Source organism: Athene noctua, chromosome 13, assembly GCF_965140245.1.
Source record: "Athene noctua chromosome 13, bAthNoc1.hap1.1, whole genome shotgun sequence".
Classification (NCBI taxonomy): Eukaryota; Metazoa; Chordata; class Aves; order Strigiformes; family Strigidae; genus Athene; species Athene noctua.
Genome location: NC_134049.1, coordinates 14,329,470 through 14,354,113, shown reverse-complemented (window position 1 = coordinate 14,354,113; position 24,644 = coordinate 14,329,470). Strand labels below are relative to the sequence as shown.

Sequence of the window (24,644 nt, the reverse complement as noted above, 5' to 3'; positions counted from 1 at the left end):
TCCGGCTCCCCCCTCCCTGGGAGGGGTCACCCGCGCTCCGGCTCCCCCCCTCCCCGCGCTGCCGGGTGGTAGCGGCGGGGCCGGAAGGGGCGCGGCGGCGGCGGGCGTCATGGCGGCGGCGGGGCCCTTCGCGCTGGTGACCAGCTGCGCCGCCGGCTTCGCGGCCGAGGAGCTCGTCAAACGTGAGTCGTCGTCGCCGCCGCGACGTGCTGCGGGGCCCGGTCGGGCGCAGCCGCGGGGCCCCGGCCTGCCCGCAACTGCAGGCCTCGGCCTGGCAGCTCCTGACCCCCAGCCCAGGCCCTCGAGGGGGGCTGCTCTCCCCTCACGCAGCGTCCCCAGAGCGGCCAAGCCCTGCCGGGGCGACCCCCCGCCTGCAGCGGTAACCACCTGCCCTTGAGGAGATCGTCAGGGCTGCCCTTATTGCTTTAAGGAAATAAGCTCTTTAAGAGAGACGGTATAGCGCCGCGGATTGTGTGTTTTGTACCCTCTGACACCAAGGAGGAGGCGATGTCACCACTACAATCCCCAGGAAAAAAAAAAAAAAAAAAAGCCCCACATCTCAAAATGCTTTGTTACCCACTGGAAGCTTGCTCTGGTTTAGGTGCAAATAAACTGTCCAGAGTTATACCTGAATTAAGTAATTTGAGAATTGCCTTGAGACTGAATAAAAATAATACTCTGTTCAATAACAAATGAACAGATTCATGAGCCCAGTAGGTTTGCTGCTGCCCACTCTGGTCATTCACTCAGTACAAACATGACCTTGTTTCACTGGGATATGTCAGTGGCTGCTAGAACATGAGGGCAACCTCAGAGCAACCAGAGTGGCTCAGGAATATAGGCAAGGGGAAGACAAAAGCAGAATAAACACTGTCCCTCTGGTTTCAGCTTGCCATTTTTGAAGTGAACAGACTATCTTGGACTTTAAGAATGGTAGCATTTCCGAAATTCCTAGTGGAATTTCAGCGCTTAAGTGCTTTACTTGGGCTTGCTTTCATGTATTAGACCATTTGTTGTCCCAACACAGAAGCACAAAAGAGAAAGCTGAAAACATTTTTCCTTTCTGCAGTTTTCAGATTTGTCAATTACACTTACTCCATATCAAATATGTAGAATTCATTCTGTAGGAAGTGTTTTTCTTTGAACCCAGTTCCCCTTTTTATGGCTTGAAAAAGGGAACATGAGAATAAGACCTGATAGTAGAGAAATCGTTGGTAGAATTTTTAGTAATTCTAAAACCCGGGGGAGTCCAGGAAGAAGCTGTTTATACCTTGGTGGTTTTGCTGTTACAGCTTGTTAGCAGAGCCTTGCTTTTTAGGGAACTGTCATGAACAGATAAGTTATACATCTTAGTATGCCCATCAACAGCCCCAACCCCTTTTCTGGATTTGTTTTTGGCTATTTCTGAGCAAGATCTTACCTAGGGGCCTGATAAAGCACAGGGCTGCTCCCAGGGACTGGTTCCCTCCATCTCATTAAACCATATTTTGAAACAAGATTGGCAGTACAAGGTCCACAGTCAAGGGCTACCCTGTCAGAGTGGGTGGGTTGATGTTGAATTATTTAAGGGGATTCCAAATCAAAGAATAATAAGTGTCTGTAAAATCATATTCTTGGTTCTTGTGTGGAAGGTATAAGCAAATTGGAAGGAATTGTTCAAGGTTCCTGTAGCTTTCCTTTGATTATTTCTTGTAGTGAAAATAAACAAGTAAAAAACTTTCACAGAAATGCTGTTTAATCTGAGAAGCTCTTAAAATTTAATCTTCAGGGGTTTTTTAACTAGTACTGACTTTGAAATGTTTAGGCTTCCATTGTTTTCCAGTACCAAAACTGAAGTCTTACAGATAGCCTTTGTGCTCTGATTGGGTTGCTTCACAAAAGACATTAAAATCTTCCTGAAAGCTGATCATTTACTAAAATAAATACCATGAGAATTTTAAGCTCCTGCTTTGTATGATAAGTGAAATTACATCAGACCTGGGAGCATAAGAACAAACACTGTAAAACATTCAAGGACATACTGATAATGGACAAGGCAGTTGTGGCTGGCTGCAGTAGGCTGGGCTGGAGGGTTTTGGCAGGTTGAAGCAAAATGCTGGTGCAATTCTCAGAAGTTGTGCTTTTACAGCATGAAAGTGTCACACCAGATTAAAGGCATTTGATAACTTTTTAGCTCAATGCTGAGAACAAAACCATTGTATTAGCACCTCCGAGGCAGGACAGTGCTTGAGATACAATAGGTATGGTTAAATATGCTATTAAATACTATGCTGGGTGGTAGGATCCATAGAGCAGAGTTGGGTTTTGAGTCTATAACAGAACATGAAACAAAGCCCTTATCACTATTATCACTGCTTTTGCTGGTGTTGCTGGATTTCTCTGGAACATGCTCTTTGTAGGTAAACCTGTTTTATAAAGTAGAAAGAAGCCACTTAGAATGTTCACAGTCAGGAGGTGTATGAGAGCCCCTTTCTCCTTCTGCCTGCCAAAACTTGCCAGGCTAATTATAAGGCTTTTTCCAGTGTTTTCATCCTGTTAAGTAGGAAATGACTTGAGGATGAGAATATTATGGTACATTTGCTAGATATATTTTCATTTTTTCAAGATCCTGGGGGATACCCTGAATGTTTTATTCCATTAGATACTGTGACAAAACAAAGCTATTGAAAATGTACAGAATACAATTGGATTTTCTCTTAGATATGTTTATCACAAATTAAGACAGCAAATAAGATTGGTTTAGGTTTCAAAAATTATGGCCAACAGATAAATACTGTGTATTGGCTTTTTTTCCTCTTTTTTGACTGTTTACCTCTCCCCTCCTCCGCCACAGCATATTTCTGAGTTCTCTTTACTCCTCGTGTAATTTGGAGTATTTTTTATGGAGTATTCCACCAGGTGGCTCTCAAGGCCCAGAATGAGAACTACTTGGTGCACCTACCAGGAGGACTTGGGATCATTTAGGGCATTGTAGAAAACTGAATTATGTTCTTATGTATTCAATCCTTCAAACTAGGAAGAGTGATCAATAACTTAATCCCTTTGAAAAAAAAAAAACAACAAACACCTGCAAAGGGGAGTAATGATTCTGAAAAAATATTACACACAATATAGAAGTGCTTCAAAATCAGTTGGGTATTAGAGAACAGGGGACAGTGCTGCAAGTGGTAAGAGATCTACATCTGGTTCTTTGATTATTATTCCACTCTTCTGAATAGTTATTTCTGGTCTCCAGTTCTCCTTTTGAAAGAGTATTTGCTGCCTTGTGCTTACAGAATACTTAAGAAGCCTCTTTATTACAAAAAGGGAATGGATGTTTGGTTATACAGTTTTGCAATGTCTTCTTCCTTGTTTTCTAAACCATTGTTTAATTTACCTTGTCTATATACAGGCTCATGAAATTAAAAGTCAACAAGTCTAAATTAGTAAAATGAGCAAACTTCTATGTAAATAGATAGCCGAAATTAATTTCCAAAAGTATTAGTCAGAATCTTGTCTAATTTATTCGAAATTATAGATACTTATGAGTAAAGAAAGGACAAAGCTAATGAATTTGCTGAAAAACATGAGCTACTGACTGCCTGGAAGTAAAAAAAACCTTTTCCTTTGGACCAATTCCACAGAAGTTTGGATGGTCATTAAGACGTATGGTACCAGTTATTTACCAGTTACTGGATTGAACCAGGATCTGACCTCATGTGTCAGTTGCTGTCGTGTTCTTAAATGGTTTTCTGATATAAAATGGGCAAAGTGAGTTATGAACTGGGATAAACTGGAGGAAGATAATTGTCCATGTCCAACAGATGTGGTGATGGTGGCATAGGTGGGGTTAGCGCAGGGGCTTTGGAGGTCGCAGAGGTGAATGGTGCCGATGCACGTAGGAGGTAGTGACTTGAGGGTGATACTGGCTTAGAAATGGTCTATTTGGTCCCTAGCCTCAAATCATTCACTGTAGATGAAGAAGCTTCTGTTGCTCCAAAGTGCTTTTATACAGAAGTGTGGGACACTGCAATACATTGTCTTAACTAGTATTCCGCAGTTACGGATACAGTTGTAAAAGCTATTTCAGTAAGTGTCCAGCATTAGTAGTTGCAGTATTTCTTAGAGGACCTTGAACTCCAAATCATGTTTTCAAATGACAGTAAGCAGTGTTCCTTTGTGCATGACCTTCTCAATGCATGTTTTTGGTACTCTTTAATGGTGATGCATTTGGAGTCTGTTTGCATTCCTGTCACCCAAACAAGCCACTTCTGCTCTATGAGAAGGCCAGCTAATTAGGTTAGCCCAGTAGGCCTGCCTACTGTTGTGGTCAAAGAGTGACTCAGCTGGTTTTCCAGGCTCCTTGGATGGCAAACCACTGACACTTTCAATGGCTGGGGAGTTTAAAATTAAAAATGAGTAACTCACTGGAGGTAAGCTTGACAAACCACCCCCTTTTGCCGTATTAATTTTCTAGACGTTTATTCTGTATCCAAATAAAACTTAATTGGGTTTATTCTGATAAATATTCTCTAAAATTAGATCTGAAACTACTCTGGTTGAATTTACTTTTTTCATTAAAATATTGGCTGTCTTGGAAAGAAATTCCTGGAATCCAGAGGTGGCAAATGTAATCCTTAAAACTAGTTCCAACACGGAATATATCCTTGAGAACTCAGTTTGAGTTGCAGTGTATTTCTTTTGTGGTTCCACTTGTTTACTCTAAAGGCCAAAACCTAATAGGTTTTAAGTGACTTTTGTGGAAGAGAACTATTCACAAGATACCCAAACTGCATTTAGTTTCCTGCCATGAGTTTTCAGGCTGTTTTGCAGTAATTTGTTAGAACCCTACATGCAGGCTGAGACACAGCAAGTCTGAATCCTTTCAGAAAGTTCTTGCAGTCCTTTGAGTTTAGCCTGCAACATCCATTTTTACTGGGGGAGAAATTTCACAGGGGATTGGCAAATTTTCTTTGAATGAATGATGGGTAATCGGAAGCACAATGGGATGAAAGAAGACTGCTTAAAATAGAGGAACAAGTAGCATGTAAGAGGAAATGGGACACGTCCTTATTCTTCTAGCAGTACTTTGAGGCCTAAATTTGTCCATTAATTCTTTTGTAAAAAAAAAAAAGAAAATCACTTAAAGCAAACGTGAAAGTTCTTTCATATCAGCTTCTGAAAAATCTTTATATAAGAATTTCTTGCTTTTTGTATTCTTGCTAGGGTGGGTGACTTCACTGAAGTGACTTTTGGACTGAGTTCCTTTCCTCACCCCGTTTTCCTCCCTTTGGCTTTCTAAATCTTAGTCCTGATTTTCAATAATTTCTATGGTGGTCTTTTTTCTTAGCTTCTTGTGGCATTGACTTGCAATTCTGTTAGCTTAGAACCTTTTTTTAGTTAGTTAGTTATTTTTAAATGTGAAAACACTAGTGAAGGGAAATTTATAGCATATTTTATGTAGCATTCAGAACCTCCAAAAAAACCATCTGGCTTCCAGGGCAGAAAATTAAGATTATGCCTACATTTGAAAAGCTGGGCAACAGATAATTCTGAAAAGAAAAAGCATACCTGTGTTTTGGACATGCATAGTGACATTTTCTAACCCGTTTCCCAGTTGCTGGAATTTTGTCATATTCTATCCAGAGTGAAAGCTACCTCCATTGGCCCTAATATCCATTTGTAAGGAACTCCTAGTCTAGTGGCAATTGGCACATTAATTACAGTCTGGTTTACCAGAGGCACCAAACTAAATTATGCCACATATATTCTTAAAGCTCCTGTTTTATAACTGAATTCATTCTTAAAGCTCCTGCTTTATAACAGAAAAAAAATAAATTGTCATCTGCCAAAACGCCTTTATTAGAATATGTACATTAAAGCTATACATTTTCTGAAGTGACATACTGACATTTGATGACCTGTTTTACTAATTACTTGAGGGTTTTTTTGAGGAAGAGTAGACTTGATATATTTGTGTGGCCTAAACTGAAAAGCTTGGGTTTAAAACTAACTGAAAAGCCATTCTCTTGTTTCCCTGGAAGATGGGTGCTTCATGTCAGTAAAGCAAACAGGATAGAGATACCTGCTGCAAAGTGACTTGATGAAGCATTGCAGGGCAGAGATCCAGGTATACAAGTTTTTTTATGAGATAAGCATGGGAAAACAGCTTCTTTGTACCACTGGAACTGGTGTGTGCTGCTTAAGAGTGATTTTAAAAGCTGTGAAAGCCTGAAAAATCTTTCAGGATTACTGCTTTTGGTTAGTTGTATTGGTAGTCTATTCCATATTTATGTCAACAAGCTGATGCTCTAAGAATACAAAGTTCAAGGTTTGTTTGGTATTGACTCAGTATCATCATCCCCCAGCCCCAAGGAGACATGAATAGTCTTACCACAGAATAATTTCTGGTTGGACAGATTGCTCTGAAAACTATTGTCATCCCAATGAAAAAGTCAGACTTAAACTGGAAAGAACATGTAGATGTGGCTTTTTTTTTTTTTTTTTAAGAAACCCAGAGAGGAGCTTTCCTCCCAGGTTTCTGTTTCAGAGGTCAGATTTCTCCCTCAGATTCCCAGTGTCGTCGTCCTCACTGCTGCAAAGAATCCTTCTGGTCTAGAGCTTTCCTCTGCACTGCCTTGTGCACCATGCTCATTCACCACTTCAATTTCTCAGATTTGCAGTTAGTTGCAAAAAATCATTGAACCTTTCTGTGGCAACCTTGGTAATGAGGTTTTGCTGCCTTTTTATTGAGAAGATACAGGTAGTTTCAAATTCACATCCAGGTTATTTGGGGAACAGCCTGTTCTAGCTGTCTCTCAGTACCTTTAAAATATGACCTTTCAGGTCTTTGAAAATCAATATACTTTGTTTCTTTTTTTTTTAACTCTTTTGATGCCCAAAGAAATTGTAGATAACTCAGTCATTTTTATATAATATTGACCTGTGTTTTAAAGTGTCCAGCTTGAACAAGATATTCAGCCCTTCCCAGCGAGGTATATAGGTGGGATGCTCAGCTAAGAACTATAATTCAACTCCACCAGGTGGCTGTCATGCTATGGGAGCATGTGCTGTGGAGGTTGCTACCAGCACGCGAAGGGCAGTGTTTAACATTACATTATCAAAGCATTGCCTTGGATTTTAATTGTCGAACTCCTACGTGGAATTTAATGGGAGTTACAGCTGAATTGTAGTAACTTGGTTTATTTTCTCATTAGTTACCTTCAGGTTTTGGTCACAGTCAAACAGTTCTTTACATCTGAACGAACATGCAAGGTTTGTTTGTGCTGTAATAAAATCTAGGTATTCTCTCCATACATCCTGTTTACGGCTAGTGAGTTTGAAGCTAACACTTTAAAAGACATTTCCAGGAAAAAAGGCTTGTTTTCTGAAGAGCTTCTGTACCATATTTTGTTTTGAAAGCTAGAAAAAAACTCTTTTGAAAGCTGAATTATAAACTCTTAGGACAGAGTAACAAATGGAGTTTGAATTTTTAAAGATCTTAAACACATACTGTTTTATTCTAGTAAGTAAAGATGGCTCTGTATTGGCATTGTACCAAGCTTCTCTAGGCAAATCATTTTCTTGATGCTGGTTTTATTATCTGTCTCATTCATTTTCTTTTATACAGGTATCACAGGAAAAGATGACCTTACTGTGGGTGCAACTACAAGTGGAGGAGTGAATTTTTACCCCTGGACAATAGATAATAAATATTACTCTGCAGATATACACCTCTGTGTAGTACCAAACACATTTCTTGTTACTGGAGATATTGCTGAATCCGTGCAAGCGTTTGTTGTGTACTTCGACAGCACAATAGTAAGACTCCTCCGCTTCATTATATTGTTTATTTGTATGATATAGTTGCCTTATCACAGTGATAACCACAAATTATATTCTCTTCATCTTGTGCCATCCATTCTTTTTAGGCTGTTCTATTAATTGTCAGTAGATCAATGTTAAATTATATCTGCTAACAATGGAAACAGTTCCCTTCCCTTTTACTATTATACTCCAGCTGGAAGAGAGGTTTTCAGGATGCAAATCTGCCACTAAGTTAAGCAAATCCTCCTCCAGCCCACCACCTCCAACTTTACTCCTAGCTGACGCTAGTTCAGAAGGGCTGCTTTAGGACAGCCAAGAATGAGGGAGCTAAACGTAAGATTCAGTGCTATCATTTTACCCAAAGTTGTCTCTACTAAGCTGGCAGCAGTGAAAACAGGGCTTTAGCAAAAGCCAGAAAGATTCTGAGACCAAAAAAATAATATTCTAAATAAGGATCTCTTTTCCACCACAGATGGTAAAGGGTTCACACCACACATTCTGCAAAGATACCTTTAACCAGACATCTCGGGGCTGTCTCAGAATAAACTGGAGCAATGGGAGTAGTTCACCAGCCCCCATAACATCCACTTTAGTCTGGAAGATGGAATAGCTGCACATTAAACCCAAGATATGCTTAAAATGAAATACTCATGATCAGCCTTAAGTAAAAATTTTCCTAATTTACACTAGGATTGCATAATTAATATTAAACATGTAGGCGAGGACCAAGGCAGTAGGATTAACTCATCTGTAAGGTAAGTCAAGAATCAGAAGGAAGTTGTGTATAAGTCAACTCCTCTGATGGGACCACAGGTGTCTTGAAACATACTCGATATGCAGTCTAGCATATTTCCTTACTTCATTGTTTTCATTCTAATACCATTAATGATTTAAAAGTAGTTTAAAAACTGAAGTATTTGAGGATGTATCCCAAATAACTTTTTTTCCCCCCCCTCCTTTAGAAATCTGGACTTGATAGTGTCTCTGAATGGCTTCCTCTGACAGAAGAGTGGTTACCAGAAGTCATGATCCTGGTTTGTAACAGAGTATCTGAAAATGGTATGAAACCCAAACCAGTTCCAAACTGACTTAGACTTATTAACCCTGCATCATCTATTTTCTAGTTAACACAATTGTTTCTTAAAATATCTGTGTGAGACTGGGCTTGAGACTTGACTGAGAAGAACCAGGTTACTCTCTGACCAGGAACAGAAGTCTTAAGCTAGATGTGATTAAAACTGAATCAGAATTCTGCAAGCTTGCTCAAAGTGAGCTCTGTGTATTCCATTCCTAGTATACCAGCATGTGCTGCAAGGTGACTAAAAAGGCATTCATATTACTGGACATGCATGATCCTCTCTGGTGAAGAATGAGGGTGACTGTTGGTTGCTTAACTACAGTGGAAAGTATGTTCAGCTTTTTTGACCATTTGGACATTAAATATGCATGTTTGCTTTGATTCTAGATTAGTTTGTGTGATACAGCAGCAAGCTGTAAGGTGCAGATGTGTCCCTGGAACTTAATTCAGATTCAAACCTAGAGTTAATACAAGTCTTCATTCACTCCGGCACTTCACTTACAGTTCCCCATTGAGTACCCAGTGCGAAGCCATTTGATTTTATGGTATTTGAAAAAAAACAATTCAAAGGAGGAGTTTGTTTAACTCTGGAGTTTTTTGAATCAAGTTCAAAGTGAAGGGAGGACCCATGCCAGCTACTATATACTTTTTCCCCATACAATCCAGAATAAGCAAACAACTTGGAGGGAATAAAATGTACCTAAAGATCCAACTGCCGATACTAGTCTTAAACATGTATATTTAGTATGCATTTTTATTTCCCAACTTCAGGCATTAACAGACAGAAAGCTCAAGAATGGTGTATCAAGCATGGCTTTGAACTGGTGGAACTTAGCCCTGAGGAACTGCCTGATGAAGATGGTAGGATTGCTACTTCTGTTTTAATTTTCAGAATGAAAGAGCACACCAAAATATCTTCTAAACAATTGCAAGGGGCATAACTTCATTTACATGCTACATGATTCCAGCATGGAATGCTCCCAGTTGGTCTCAGCTATAAAAGGACAGGAGGAGGAGGAGGTTATTTCCTCCAAGAAATTATTACATTTGCCTCCTCCCAAATACAGCTGCTGTTTATGTAGCACCTACAAAAAATAGTATCTGCTCCTTTTTCTGGCACTAATCCTAGGACTGTAGTGATAGATAGAAGCATTTATACTCTACTTAGGAAATAAATATAAAAAACAAGAACCAGAAGGATGTACAAGGGCAGGAAAATTCTTTTTAAAAAAGACTTCAAAGCTAGTGTATATGCCATGACAAGATAGACCTTATTCAGATGGTGACATGATAGGCTGAAAAGGGGAGATTGTTAAAAACATTTTAGAATAGCATGCACTGTTACACAGGAAATAAACCAGTTTCAAAATCACTGGCTGACCATATGTTTATAACTTGAAAAAACCCATCAAGCAAAGTCAGAAGTGTGATGTTCCACTCTTGAAAAGTGACTGTGCACTTCCTGGCAGCCTTATCAGCATTAGCCTTATCTCCTCATTTCAGTGATACAAAGAAAGTGTTTATATTTTACCTCTGCAGAGCCAAAATGAGATAGCTGACCCCATTTCCAGGCCTGAGTGAAATTAGTCACTAACATTTGCTCTGTTTCAGGTTCATCAAGCATATAGCTGTCACCAAAAATAATTTAGTCTAAAGGTCTTCTAAACTAGAGCTCAAGTTCTTCCCCCCTGCCCCCTTTAAAAGCCTGGTTTAAAATTGTTATCTTGAGTAGCTAAGAATCCCCCTCCCCTCCCTGCCATGACTTTAAAGGTGCATTTCTTTTTGGCACTTTGTTACACATATTTCTGATTTATAGAAACCAGAAAAATGGGAATTGGTACCCCTTAGACTAAAATTTTCTTACAGAGTGCCTTAAAAGGAAATACTAGTAACATTAGGTCAAGGGTGTTTTTTCTGTTGATTAATTGTTGTAAAGGACAAGCTATTTACTATTTAATTAAGTAATGGTAATAATAACAACTCATGATGTTAATCTCTGGAGTATTAAGATATATGCTCTTTCCTGGATTTTTAATGGTAGTATCTATGGTAGTAAACATGCTGTATGAATTACAAAAGATAAAATGGATGCAGTAAACATACTGGGTCAGTGTTTAAAGATTATGGCATTTCTGACAGCTCATCACAAATGAGCTGAAGCTCTTGCTATAACTACACTGTCAGTCAGTTTGTGCAGTGAAGACAGGACCTCTAAACTGAGACTCTCGATAATGACTCTGATACAGAACCAAACAACAGTGTCAGAGAGGGCAAAATATTTGATCTAAGGGGTCACAGACAGGTTTAAATTAATTTTTAAAGAGATTTTCAATTACTGCACCTGTCCCTGAGTCATCCTAAAAGAGGCTGATTTTTAAACAATCACATTTTTTTATCCAGAGGGGTTGTTTTCCTTCTTGCTTTATGAGATCTGCACAAACATGGGAAGCTGACTAAACTGAGGAAATGGGAAAACTGACTTTATACAAAGTGGTGTCAGATCTATTCAGTAAATAAGTTGAAAGACTGGAGAAAACATTATTTGGATTTCAAGTTACTGAAACTCACAGGATTACTGGAACATTTGGAGTTAGATGCCATGGAGATAGCTTTACAATGATCATTTGCAACAAGCATTACACCTTTTTTGAATGGCTGTCTGAAGTTCTTTACTTTCTAAAGAAAGGAAAATTCTAGCACCTACTTTTATGCCATAGAGCATTCTAAGAGATCCTGGGGTAAAAGATGCCTTGCCTTTAACAGCAATTTTAAAATTGTCTATTACTATAAAATTTACTTATGATATTTACTGATGTAGGCCTCATGCTAAATATTTAAGAAAATCCCACTCAGAACTTAGATCTCTCTACAAAAGGCTGAGAACTCACAGTCCACAATACCTGGAAGCTTAGACCAAGAAGTGAGGCATTAATTTAGATTTGTTTGGTCTCTCGTGAAGCAAAGGCAAGAAATCTGTCTTTTCTAACAAAAAAGTAATTTATATGCATCGCTATACAATAGAACAGGCATTCAGACACACACCTTCTTACTTTCAGGCATGTAATGGTTTGGGTTTAATTGTTAGGAGTGCAAGGTCTTTGTCTTTTGTTTAGATGACTTTCCGGAGTCCACTGGAGTGAAACGAATTGTACAAGCTTTGAATGCCAACGTGTGGTCCAACGTAGTCATGAAGAGCGGTACGTAACACAGGTTCCTCTTCTCTGAATTGTGGGGGAGGCAAGGCCTTGACGGCATAGTACTTTTAGCAAAAGTTTAAGCTGAGCAGCTACAGTGCTATTGCCACTGCATCGGTATAAAGAGAACTAGAGCACTCATCAACCTTTTACATGGAATGGGAGGGTTTCAGGTATTGTTTTCCCTGTCCCTTGATGCACAGAGAAACTTACTGGCAACGGGTGAGATTTATTCCTGTTTCAGCGCCTGTTCCCTCCATGCTTTAGCTTGCTTTCTACAAATAACTTGAGTTAAATACTGCACTCACTCTTAAAGTTTCAATGAAAAATGGAAGCTTGTTTCACCAAACTAGCAGCAAATAGCTAGTTGTTACCAGCTTGGTCTAAAAACTGATATGTGGTTTAGTGTGGTGTAGAAGTAGTGAGTGTTAACTTCCAAATTTGTTTTCGGTCATTGAAAAAAATTTTTGAAACAAGGATGAAATAGCAAGTGCAGAGATGAAGTTTGGCAAAGAAGCAATTTCAAATGTCTGTTGAAGGACATAAGTGCATTGCAAGGACTGAAAACCCCACTTAAGTACGTGGAAACCACAGAATTTTTTGAAAACTGTGCAAAAAACAGGCAACCCCAGATAATTTCCAGCAGATAATTGATTATCAGGCAGGGTTAGAATTTTGGAAAAATCACTTTAGGATTAGACTCATTAGAAAAGGAAATGCTGTGGCTAGCCCAGAGTTATTCCAAGTGTAGATACTTCCATTTACTTGAAAACCTTCAATTACCTTTCTGATAACACAAGCTGTTGCAAGAAATGTAGGAAGATTAAACTCTTGTGGAGTGCTTGGCCTTACATTTCTTGTTTCACAAAGCTTTATCCCACTAACAACCTTTCAATGTCTGTCTGCTCCCTGATGTACAATTTTCCACTCTGGTGGCTTCTTCCTTCCTACATCTTTTAAGTGTGTAATGATTTCAAGGGCTGAGAGGCTTCTAGTTCCTGTAACTGCAAGATGGTTACTGAGACTCAGTAGACCTAGGGTAAGAACTACTAAACTGATAACCTTTTTAAACTTTTTTTTTAACGGAACTTTTTGAGTATTTCTCATACCACATCAGAATGAGGTTAAAGTGGGATCTAAGTTAACGTAGCCATTGTAGAAAAATAGGTAGCCATTTGAGATGGTGTAAAGTTATCTCACTGGTGCTAAAATGGTTTTCTTAGCAGTGTATTTCCTGCATTTGACAGATGCCACGTTACAGAACAGAATTTAGTCACATGTTCACTTCTTTGTGCAGGGAAATTCCTATGCATCATTGTTGTGTTTTGTAAAGGTCAGACTCCTTGAAATTCCAGATTTTCTATCTCCACAGTACAGAAACCACACAGCACCGATGCATGTTACTACAAACCCCTCAGGAAGTGAACTATGTTTGGAAGTTGTTGCAGCCTGACTATGACTTCAAAGGGAAATTGTTGAGCTCATTTTACTTAAAATAATAAAACTTTTTTACAACCTGTGACATATCTTTTGTTTTCAGCTTCCTCCTGGTCCTGGAAACTAGCTGCCACGTAAATCAAACTTTAGCTTTTCTACCAAATTACATACGACCACTGACCATTTAGAAACCTTGCAGTTGTACTTCATGTGAAGATTTTTCATGGAGTACAAGATACTTGTGTAGTTGTAAATGTTAATAGCACTATTAAACATAGCCATCCAAAAAGCCAGTGTTACAGCATTGCCTTATTTCAGCTGTTTGTATGAGAATTTTCTCTCGCTAGGTCTTTTATCTTAAGCCCAAACACAATTCTTCTCATGAATTAGGTTTTTTACACACATAGAATTAAGAAAATTCTTGACCTTTTGAATTTTTCTGTAACCATTAAATACATTCATTCTCACATCAATTTATAAAAATACGTATTAAACATAGCATAGCTAAATTATAAACATTTTTACACCAAATAATCCCACATGCTTTGTGAGTAAATAAAACAGTATTGTCTCTACTGAAAATCAAGTAGTCTTACCTGAGATTCTCCAGAGGGCAATTTTCTTTTGTAGCTAGTAAAAAGTTGTTGGTTGCCCGGGCCTCAGAGCTCTCTTAATTTGAGAATTGGGTGGTTTTCTTCCCCTTGTGGAGAAGGCCGTGAGTAGTTCTTCAGCTGACATATTCTCCCCCCACAAAGGTAGTGCACGCCTCTTGTCTCTAGGTATTCTTTCAAGAGCAAAGCTGGTTATCCTGGAAAAGAAACAATTTATTGCCTTCTGAGAGAGGCCACTTGGCTACTTTCCTGCTTAAATACATGCTTTAGTGATCCCAGCTGAAGCTGGTTAACTAGGGTGGGGTTAGTAATTAGCCTGGCTCTCTTTAGAAAGAATTAACCTGATTTAGGGGGACTATTTAAACAAATTATGAATTTTTGACTTTTTAATTCCAATTTTGTATGGAAGTCAGGATCACCACATGTCAGCTAGAGACAGACTATGGAAGACTAGTAGATAAGGAGAGTGGAAGATGTTTTGTTCTGAAATGAGCATATATGCAGTTGTGCTCAGACACTGTCAGCAACTGTCCACGAGTGTCTATAGACTGTAATAATGGAGCCACCAACTATTACAATAAGTGGAGTGAGATAATTTTTGGCTTTGATGCTGTAAGAACACTGTGTAAGGCATCACCCACTTCCTGAATTGCACCCAGAACTTTTACATCCAGTAAAAAGTTTATAGGAAGGCTTTTTCAAGGGTGTGCCTGCAACCAAGTGTTATGTCTGCCACCTCCCTAACCACGGATCCAGAAACAAATAGCTGCTTTTTAGAGATCCCTGCTGTAGGTTCCAGCTCTTTCTAACTGGGACAACATTTTGGAATTAGGCTGGCTGAAGTGTTGTGTGTGTGGTGGCGGTGGGGATGGAGCCACTGGCATTTTTCTGCACAGGATGAACTCTGAGCATAGATACAAAAGAGGTACATGATTAGGTCACTTCATCCACCCCTCTGCCAGTGTGGGAGTGTTCTCTCTCAAGGACATTCTGGACTGCAGTGTCCAATCTAGCTGCAGATGAGTCAGAAATTGGCTAAATGTCCATCTTTACAGTTTCTCTAAAGAAAGACAGCCCTTTGCTCAGCCTGCTGAAACCTGGGGAAGCTTCTTTGCTTTGGGTTGTGAGTCCCAGTCTTTTATCCCCCAATTGCCTGTTAATTTAGCTGGTGGACTTCACGGGCTCTCATGTCTTGCAACTGAACATTTTTAAGGCAATTCATTTGGCTAGACTGATTCACTTCTTCCCAAACCTTTGGCAAGTGATCTGTTAAAGCACCAAAACTGTATAAAATGGAGCCAGTTGAAACAATTACCTGCTGGGGGGGCGGGGGGAGTGCGAGGGGAGGAGTGGGGCAGGACACCATCAGCCTGAGTACACAGTGAAGATTATTAAACAGGAAATGAGGTCTTAGTAATTCTCTAATGGAGACATGTTTACATGTTTTCTAGATAGCTGATGGTTTTAGTTACACATTCAGCTCTTCAAAATTAAATTTTGTATAAATGGTGAGTAGATTTGGACAGTGCACCAAAATGACATCATCTCAACATCTGACTCTAGAGCTTAGTCATTAGTGTCATAATTTAGAACACGTTTTTTTTAAAAAGTAATATTAATCTTTCTTCTGGCACAAGTCATTGTTTCCTGGCTATTTGTAGTACAATAACATTAGTTCTTTTTCTAGTTGACTAAAATACTAAGATTTTCAGAAAAATCTTGTGTCCTTTGTGTAACTGCAAATATTTGCTGCTCAGTGCAAGGCCAGCTGAAAACATGGCTTAGAAAACAACACCTCATAATATCACCTGTTACACATACTTTTTTTTTTAATGAAGTTTTAAAAATGTAGTTAGTTTTATTTAAAAATACTGCTACTACTGTCACATCACTGTAAAAATACAATCTACTTACTTTAAAAATATTACTAGCATCTGTTAGCTGATTGTGTAGGTTTAGGTTTGAATTTGCCTTTTTTTTTTTTTTTAGGTTGGATTTTAAAATACCCTTGAAATACACAGTAGGTTAGTGGATGTGGAAAGCCCAGAGCACCTTGCAGTGTGAAGAAGCGTTGGATATGATGGCTGGGTCCTTCCCTGAATCCTGCATTAGATATTTAAAAATTGCCTTTGCCATTACTGTAGCGCTCACCCTGTTCAGACAACATGCACAAAGGCACTTGTTGCATTTCTCGTGTCTAACCACGGACTCCGTGCTGCTTCCCGTGGTCGGTTCAACCTGCTCCATGGAATGCCAGTACTAGCAAATCCTGCCTCTATACTTTGAAAAGTGCCTTGTTTGGAATCAGAAAACATTTGCCAGACTGAATTCTAACAGTGCAATGACTTCAAATAATAAGAAAAAAGAGCTCACATATTTTGTGGCTCACACATCTATTCCGTTTGTAATATTTAGCAGTAAATGTTAATATACTTTAAAAAAAGCTTGAAGAATATGAAAAATTTCAGCTGAAAATATATTTCCAAAGGCACTGGCACAGTTTTACAGTGTGCTGTGTGTCTTCCCTGAAATATTCTCTATCCCATCTGCTATTTGTAATAATACTGCATCTTCAGTCAAACTAACAGCTGTTTTGTTTTCAGACAGGACCCAGGGCTTTGGTCTTCTCAGTACGTTAGCAGGTGCAAACTGTAGCATTGGGTCAGAAGAGAGCCAAGATACAGAAGTAAACAGTAACTCCTATTTCTTATTCTTTGCTCATACTGTTTCTTGTGTTGCTCTTTCCTATTGTCACACTCAATGTGGCGGTGGCAGAGGCTTTCTTTTTTTTCTTTCTTTCTCAAGGGATGATTCACAGCCTGTTGGAATGTATTTTAAAAGAAATATTTCTGAAGTCTGAAAAACTAGCTGCGTTCTTCTTATGAGTCCCCCTGAGACAGTTGTTCCTAGGAAGCTGTCACCTCGCGGCCGTGAGCTTGCTGTTTCTCAGGGCATTGCCTCAGAACTCCTTATTTTACCTGGAGATGTCTGAGTGTGTGCTCAGGGTTGGGTGTTGCTCACGCTTACTTCAGCACTGTGTAAATGTTTCACCCCAGACAACCCACTGGAGCCAAGGAAAGATTATTAAAAGCTCCATTCGAGGTGGTTTTTTCATTAATATCCAAAAGCAGTATTTTGTGCAAAACAAAACCTATCACTTGATAGTGTTATTTAAAAAACAACTAACCTGTCAGAGAAAGCCTTTATGTAGTACCTATATACAGTGTTGCCAAAATGGCTTTTCATAATACACCTGGTCCAGGTTTTGCAGTAAATAACAGTTTAAGGTAAAGTGTAAGTTTTTGAAGTCAAACCAGGAAGCACCTGATTTGCTGATGATGCTTTTTAGGTGCGTTGTTGGATCCTCTTAATACCTATTTGTTTCCTGACAGTCCAACCCACCAGCAGCAGACAGAGAAGTAGCCCATTTAGAGAGCAGAGAAGACGGGGCTGGCACAAACAACCTGCCGAGTGACAGCGCTGTAGGTGAGCTCTTTCTCTGCCCGGCAGATCTGTTGGAGCAGGCACCCTGGCTGGGACAGTCCCAGAATGCCGCTGGCTTCTTCTCAATGACAAGTGTGGCACAATCGCGCTTGCCAGGGCCAGCAGAGCCAAATTGTCCAGACTTCAGGTGTTCTCTCCTTGAAAAAAAGGCCCAGGTTTGGATAGGACTGAGCCCCTGCAGTACCACCAACTGCAGACTTTCAGATCTGCTTTTGTGAATTTTCCTGATGCTCATATTGTGTATATCTAGAAACATTTTTGTAAGAATAAAGCTCCAAGCTTTATGGTTGCACAGAAAAATCACGACAGCTTGACCCAGCAGGAGGTGGACAAAACACACTCTGCTTGGGTCAGTCTTGAGAGGTTCAAGTGTTGGAAACTGCAGGTCCTTAAATAATTGCACCGCTCCAGGAGGTGGGACTTTCTTACAGGTTGTATGTGGTGATCTTCTAAAGGTTGGGTGTTAGTATGGCCTCATTACCCTTTAATTTGTGGCTATTCCGAGACAGATAATTTTATAATAAGCAAGGAACCTTATATATTGCATGAACTCAAAATAACACTCTTGCACTCTAATGTAGCAAAATTAATGACCACTGTAGTGATGCCATGAGTTGTCTGAATGAACAATTGGTAAATTAAATGTTTCTTTCCCTCCTGTGGGGTTGGAATTTGCAAACGGGATTTGCGATGTTAAAATACTGCTTTCAGAAGGCTTTCAAACCTGCTGACAAAACAGAATAATTTACCTTAAACCAACCTATACGCATTTATTTCAGATCCTATGTTAGATATGGACATTCAGGAGTTGGCCAGCCTAACCACGAGAGACGGTGACCTGGAAAACTTTGAAAGGCTGTTTTCAAAGCTGAAAGAAATGAAAGGTAACACTCCAGGGAGAGAGACACTCAGAGATGTCACCTAATCCAGTCACTCGCAGGCATGAAAGCCAGCGTGGGAGTTGGGAAGATTGTACAAATTCCTATTCTCCTATCTGAGGTTCTTTATAAGTAGCTGATCTTTTCATTAATTGGCCCTTCATCTTTATAGGGCTCTTGAAGGAAGTAGATACTGCTCAGCTGACTGTTGTCACACTGATTTTGTCCACCATAAACTAATGCTACAGTTTTCTATAAACAAACCTATAAGAAGACTTTTTTTTTTTCTCTCTTCAACTGCTTGCCAGTTTTGCAGTTTAAAACTACAGATGTTTGAAACGAAATCCAGCATGCTCAGCAGCATCAGCTTTCTGGCATTTGGGAATTGCAGTTGCTCCTACTAATTAAAATTCCCTTTTTATAATCTTAAGCTGGTTTCTTGGTAGTTCCCTAAAAGCAGCTGCAATAGGCATTTCTCTCCCTGCTCGCTCCCCAGGCTGACAACCTGAGTCATGTTCTTTTCCACAGATAAAGCTGCAACGTTGCCTCATGAACAAAGAAAACTACACGCGGAAAAGGTGAGGTTTTGAAATCAGCATTGAAATTATTAAAAATGGGATTTTCCTTTCTAAGCCAGTTATTTCTTTTGGAAAGTTCCCATGATAAGAGTAGTAAGAACAAATGGCACAGGCCTAGGGAAGATTGTCTGGTGTCTCCCAAGAACTGAGTAACAAACCTGGAAGTTTGAAACACCAGAAAAAACTTTCCCCTTTCAAAATTTCTGAAAGGAAGGTCCTGAGTCACTGAGGGTGTAAGGCAGCTTCCACTTAAGTCAGTGGAAAAGCCTTGATCTCGAGGAAGATTTAATCATGCCTTAATTAGCACAAGTTCTGTATCACATATGCCTTCATGAATTAGAATTATTATAATAATTAGAATATAATACATAATGTATAATAACATCATTATTAGAATTATTGCTTCTGTGCTGAAATTCCTTGACTTCAGAGAGGATTAGCATTGTACCTAGAAACATGGTTGCTAGATTTAGCTGCTGCTCAGTTTCTATTTTTTGGATGCTAAGTGCAAAATCTTCAGTCGTTTGAGGGGAGTTTTTCTCCCTTTCCCATCTTTTTCTCCATCGTTAGGTGGCCAAAGCGTTCTGGATGGCAATTGGAGGAGACAGAGATGAAATTGAGGGTCTCTCCTCGGATGAAGAAAACTAAGTTCTTCTGTAGCTGTAAGCGACAGAGCAATGCTAAAAGAGTGATCTCCTGCAATGAGTGTTTATTGTGAAAAGCCCCATTTAGCTTTAGTTGCTTTCTTTGGTTAAAGGATTCTCTGTATCACTGTAGTAAGTAACACATTCCACAACACCTAATTATTAGAGTGGGTTTGTCTGACTGTTCATTTATTCTCTCCCAGAGAAGTTTGGAAGGCGATGCATGCAGTTAGAGGAAATAATAATTAGTTTACATTTTTCAAATTAACATTTTTATTGTTTCCTCTTTTGAGTTTAAATAAACAAATTTACTCCCAGTTATCTTTCTACATGTGGCTGGTGGTTGTTAAGTGACTGCTTAATTCTAAACTCCACATTTTAAATGCAGGCCTGTTTGATGTTTTTATGTAGCTTTATAGCTGACTTACTAGTTAAAACAAACCAGATTTATATGAGCCATGAAGAGAAAGTTGCTGAATTGTGCCCTGTTGAGGGATGCGATGCCAAGGCTGCAAGGTTGATCCTGCTGTGTGCCAAAGCTATTACAAATGGCCCACAGGCTTTGAATTCTGTTTGTGGTCCTTCCCTGGCAAGTCAGGTATTGTGCCACACTCCCTGGCTTTCCGTTGAGAGACTCAGTTTGGGATTAAGTGCAAGACAGATTTTTGCTGCTGTTCCAGGGGTGAAGTTCCCTGCTGAAACCTTCTGCGGCGCTTGGCCTCTGAGGCCCAGCAGAACGCACAGACCTTCTGTGGGTGAATTCTGCCCTAAATACTGACAGAGAAAAGCGAGGACATGAAAAACCCCACCCTGTCACCTGGTGCATTTGGGAGAGGCTTACCTGGAGGGCACCAGAGGACGCCTCTCAGATGGCTGCTTCGTGGTCTCAAGGGTTAGAAACGGCTTCTTTGTCCTTAGATTTAGTATCTTGTCATCCTGTGTAGTCCCACAGTCACGGGCTCACGGGAGAGCAGTGAGGTGGAGGGCACCAGGAGGACGAGGAGGAAAGCACGGGCCAGTGAGGGAGCGAGGAGGAAGGGCAAGTGCCACCCCCTCTCCTTTCCTGCTGCGACGCAGCGGAGCCGTGGGGAGAAGTGCCAGCAGACGCCCTGCAGAAGGACCGGCCTGGCCTGGCACCGCCTGGGAAACGGCGCCTGTCTTCCCCGGGAGCATTTCCTGATCAATCTGAAAATCCACCCCGTTAAGCAATCTTGCTTAGAAATTTTGAAATTAACTTTTCCAGCATCCGTCTGTTCACGTCAAGAAATTTCGTGAGTCTTGAGACAGTGGCTTTCCGTAAATTATTTGACAGCTTTAAATTTCGAAAGCACTTTCACTTGATGTTCTTGACATTCATTGCCTCTTCTTTTAAGATTAAGCAAAGCTAAAAAAATAGTCTTCTTGGAATGCTGTAAATCATTTCCTGGGTAAAAACTGCAGCATTTTCAACTCCTAAGAAAAAGAACTAAAGCCTTGTTAGTGGTTTGAAAAGCATTTCTCAAAGACTGAGCAGTAGCTGCACAGTAGTAAAATAACCCTTTGTAAGAAGAACTGTTCCTTTTCCAGGGATATGTGTACAGACACTGAGGGAACTGCAGCGACCGGGGCCGCCTCTTCCCAACCGAACGATCCAAACTGGCTGCCAGGCCCTGCCATGACTTTCACATCTCCCCGTTCGCTCCTTTTGCCCCAGCACCAGGAGCTGTGATAAAGAACTGATGCTGCTTCCGTCCAAGCAGGGAATGGTTTTCTATGTTTGTTTCTTGGTAGCTGAAGACTTTTTTCCTTTCTAAGTATCTGTTGTGCAATAGTGATAAACTATGAAAGTGCAGAGTAAATTAATTGAAGGCAGCAAAGAAAAAAATGTACTCAAATACTTTATAAAAACCAATTCTTTAGAATGTGATAGATGTGACAGTTAATATAAATAAAATGATACAAATTAAAAACAAGTTCTTTGCTGCCTCATTACAAGGTAGCAGCAGCTGAATTCCCACAAAGGATGTCTTATCGCAGAAATCCGAATGACCAGTTGGTGAACACACCTTTCCAACCTGCTCCAAACAGATTCCTGGAGAGTGTCACCGCTCCTGGTGACAAGAACGAGGCCGTGAGAGCACAGAGCAAGTGTTACTGGGCCGAGCCAGCACCGTCCCGCAGGGGGGATGGCCACGTGGCTCCCACCCCCGTTGGTGGAGCGTCCCCACAGGCACCAGGTGGTGCAGAGCTCACCAAGGCCCTGGGGACTCCCAGACACTGTTTTCACAGAATCCCAGGATCCTCTCAGGTAGAAAAGCCCTTGAAGATCATCCAGTCCAACCATCAACCTCACACTTACGGTTCTCAACTCCACCAGATCCCTCAGTGCTGGGTCAACCCAACTCTTCAACCCCTCCAGGGATGGGGACTCCCCCCCTGCCCTGGGCAGCCCATTCCAACACCCAACAACCCCTTCTGGGAAGAAATCCTTCCTCAGAGCCAGCCTGACCCTGCCCTGGCGCAGCTTGAGGCCATTCCCTCTTGTCCTGACGTTTGTTCCTTGGGTCAAGAGACTCATCCCCCCTCTCTGCACCCTCCTTTCAGGGAGCTGTAGAGGGCCAGGAGGTCTCCCCTCAGCCTCCTCTTCTCCAGACTAAACCCCCCCCAGTTCCCTCAGCCGCTCCCCATCAGACCTGTGCTCCAGACTCTGCACCAGCTCCGTTGCCCGTCTCTGGACACAACTGAGTAATTGTTTCGTTGTAAATATGGGTCTTGCTCGGCCACGCAGTCTGTGCTTTAAAAAAAGCACAATTCAGCAAGGGAGGAAGCATGGCTAGGAGGTACTAGGAAATTGTTTTAATGATCCTTAAAAGTATTGTATTTTAAAATCAAAATTTCCTTTGCCTGCAGCTTGTTTTTTGTTTTGTGGCTTGGTTGTTTTTTTCTGAAGAGAGGCTTTGTTTTTGGCTACAGACTTTCCTGACAAAATAGATGTCACAGAAATTAATAAAAGGGGCATTAGTGGAAAAGCAAGCCTGAATGTTGTTGTGTCTTTCACTTAGTTTCACTTTGTTTAGCAACAACAAAAGAATTCCCAGCTTAGTTTTAAAGTCTTGTAGGAGTTTTGAATTGGCTTTCCCCAGTGCTGGTGCTCTGGTGCTGAATTGGAACCATTCCGGAGCCACTCTGCAGTTAGGTTAATGCACTGTGGCTAGCTGGAGCAGCTTTTCCTAGGTAAAGATGGTCACAAGAGCATGTAGAGCTACAGAAAATGAATTTTAAGACACAATTCTGAAGGAAAACATGGTGACGTTTCAGTGAAATGGGAAGCACCAGTTTCTGTCCGTTCAAAGCTCAAAGGAAGGTGACTGCATCTGTGTTGACAATGAGCAGAAAAAAATGGGTCACAGCAAACCCTCCAAAGGCTGCAGAAGACCTTTAAACAGAACTGAAGAAATTGCGATTCCAGCGTTGGCTGTGGCCCAGCGGTCACTGGATCTCATGGAAACCCTCTGCAGTGAGTTAAAACTTCCAAGGCTCCATCAGTGCCCGTGTTTCCCATCACTCGGCGTGCCGGCAGCTCATTTCCCGGGTGCTACACAGCGGCCACAGGAGCAGCCGGTGGCCAGAGTAATGAGAGACAGAGCGTGGGAGGCGGTGAAGAAATCCAACAGCATGGAAACGCCCTCACCCTGCTGCCCCGCACTGCAGCGGCACGGGCTGCACTTGGGGACACTCGGGGGTGCTGGTTTCACCCGCTGGCCTCAGGTCTGGGGTGGCACCTCTCAGAGTAACGGCCCTGCGGAGCCAGCGCTGCTCTGCTGAGGAGTCTGGTCTGGGTGCGTGGAGATAGAGAGGTCTCCTGTGTCTCCCGCAGTGTTTCCTCAGCCGAAGGAACACTTGCTGAAGTGAGTCTGGAGGCCTGAGAGAAACAGTCATAGCTGACTGCGGGATGTATCTGTTACAAACAGCACCACTATCTTCTGCATTCAGGTTGGGTTGTTTTACTAATCCATCCTTAAAGACAACCAAAACATGCTACAGTTTTCCTGGGCTTAAAAGGCTTTTTACTACAATACCGCTGCTCTTCTGACTAGAGACGCTTTTGTTACGCTGTCTGCTGTTGATTTTGTTACCTGTAGGAAACAGGCCATACAGCTTCTGAGGCCAAGACCTGTCTTTCTCTGTAGCCAGTTCAATCCCTTTGTGATTAAACTAGTTGTTAGTTCATTATAAATACAATAAATTGAGTCTAAAATTAAGCTAACTGACAATGCCAAGTATGCTGCTGTTTGCTAGTGAACTTCCAATTCTGACTAAGGACTATGGAAGTGTTGAGTTCAATTAATTTTTAAAAGGAGAAAATGTTACTCACAATGAGAGTAATGTGTATCTCAAACAAAAATGGTTTACTCTGATAGTGCTTTGGACTCGTGGAAACTGTCCTAAACACCCACAATTAGAGAGGAGGAAAAAAAAAAAAAGTTTTATATATTTTTTTGAGGTGGGTGCTGTGGTGTCAGGCTCTGGCTCACAGCCTCTGGGCTCCCTGTCCCTGCTCCCACCTCCCTCCCTCCCCTGCAGCCTCCAGCAGGGAGCTTCCTGGAGAACACCCACCCCACCCCCCGGCGCCAGGAGGAAGCACAGAGGTGGGGGGTGAAACCTCAGTCCAGAAACAGACGTCTGGAGTGTGAAGCCAGAGATGCCCCGAGTCTGGGACTGACTAGTCCCGGGTCCAAGCTGGGCTGTAGGCGTGATGGCACGAGCCAGGCTGCCCGAGGACTTTCCTGCCAGCACAGACCAACCGCTTGTTGCCCAACTTTCACTGGAACCAAAGCCTCCATGCACCGTCAATTCACTCTTCTTTGGTGGTTTTTTTTAGCTAAAGCTTTGAGATTTTTCATTTATTATCAAACCCGTGTTTTGTTTCAGCTT

The 24,644-nt window shown here is 41.1% G+C and overlaps 1 protein-coding gene across 2 annotated transcripts; it reads left to right on the top strand.

Moving 5' to 3' along the window:
- Positions 1 to 76: 76 nt before the first annotated feature.
- AAGAB (alpha and gamma adaptin binding protein) lies at positions 77 to 22,759 on the top strand. 2 transcript variants are annotated; one of them, XM_074917169.1, is made up of 11 exons: positions 77 to 182; positions 7,610 to 7,800; positions 8,769 to 8,865; positions 9,656 to 9,745; positions 11,998 to 12,081; positions 16,730 to 16,812; positions 17,519 to 17,612; positions 18,410 to 18,514; positions 19,037 to 19,086; positions 19,657 to 19,748; positions 21,297 to 22,759. In XM_074917169.1, the coding sequence occupies exons 1-10, from the start codon at positions 110 to 112 to the stop codon at positions 19,732 to 19,734; spliced, it is 945 nt and encodes a 314-aa protein (XP_074773270.1). In that variant the 5' UTR covers positions 77 to 109; the 3' UTR covers positions 19,735 to 19,748; positions 21,297 to 22,759. The 2 variants fall into 2 exon arrangements, with proteins under 2 accessions (XP_074773270.1, XP_074773271.1); XM_074917170.1 differs by lacking the exon at positions 21,297 to 22,759 and having other exon boundaries at positions 19,657 to 20,059.
- Positions 22,760 to 24,644: the final 1,885 nt, after the last annotated feature.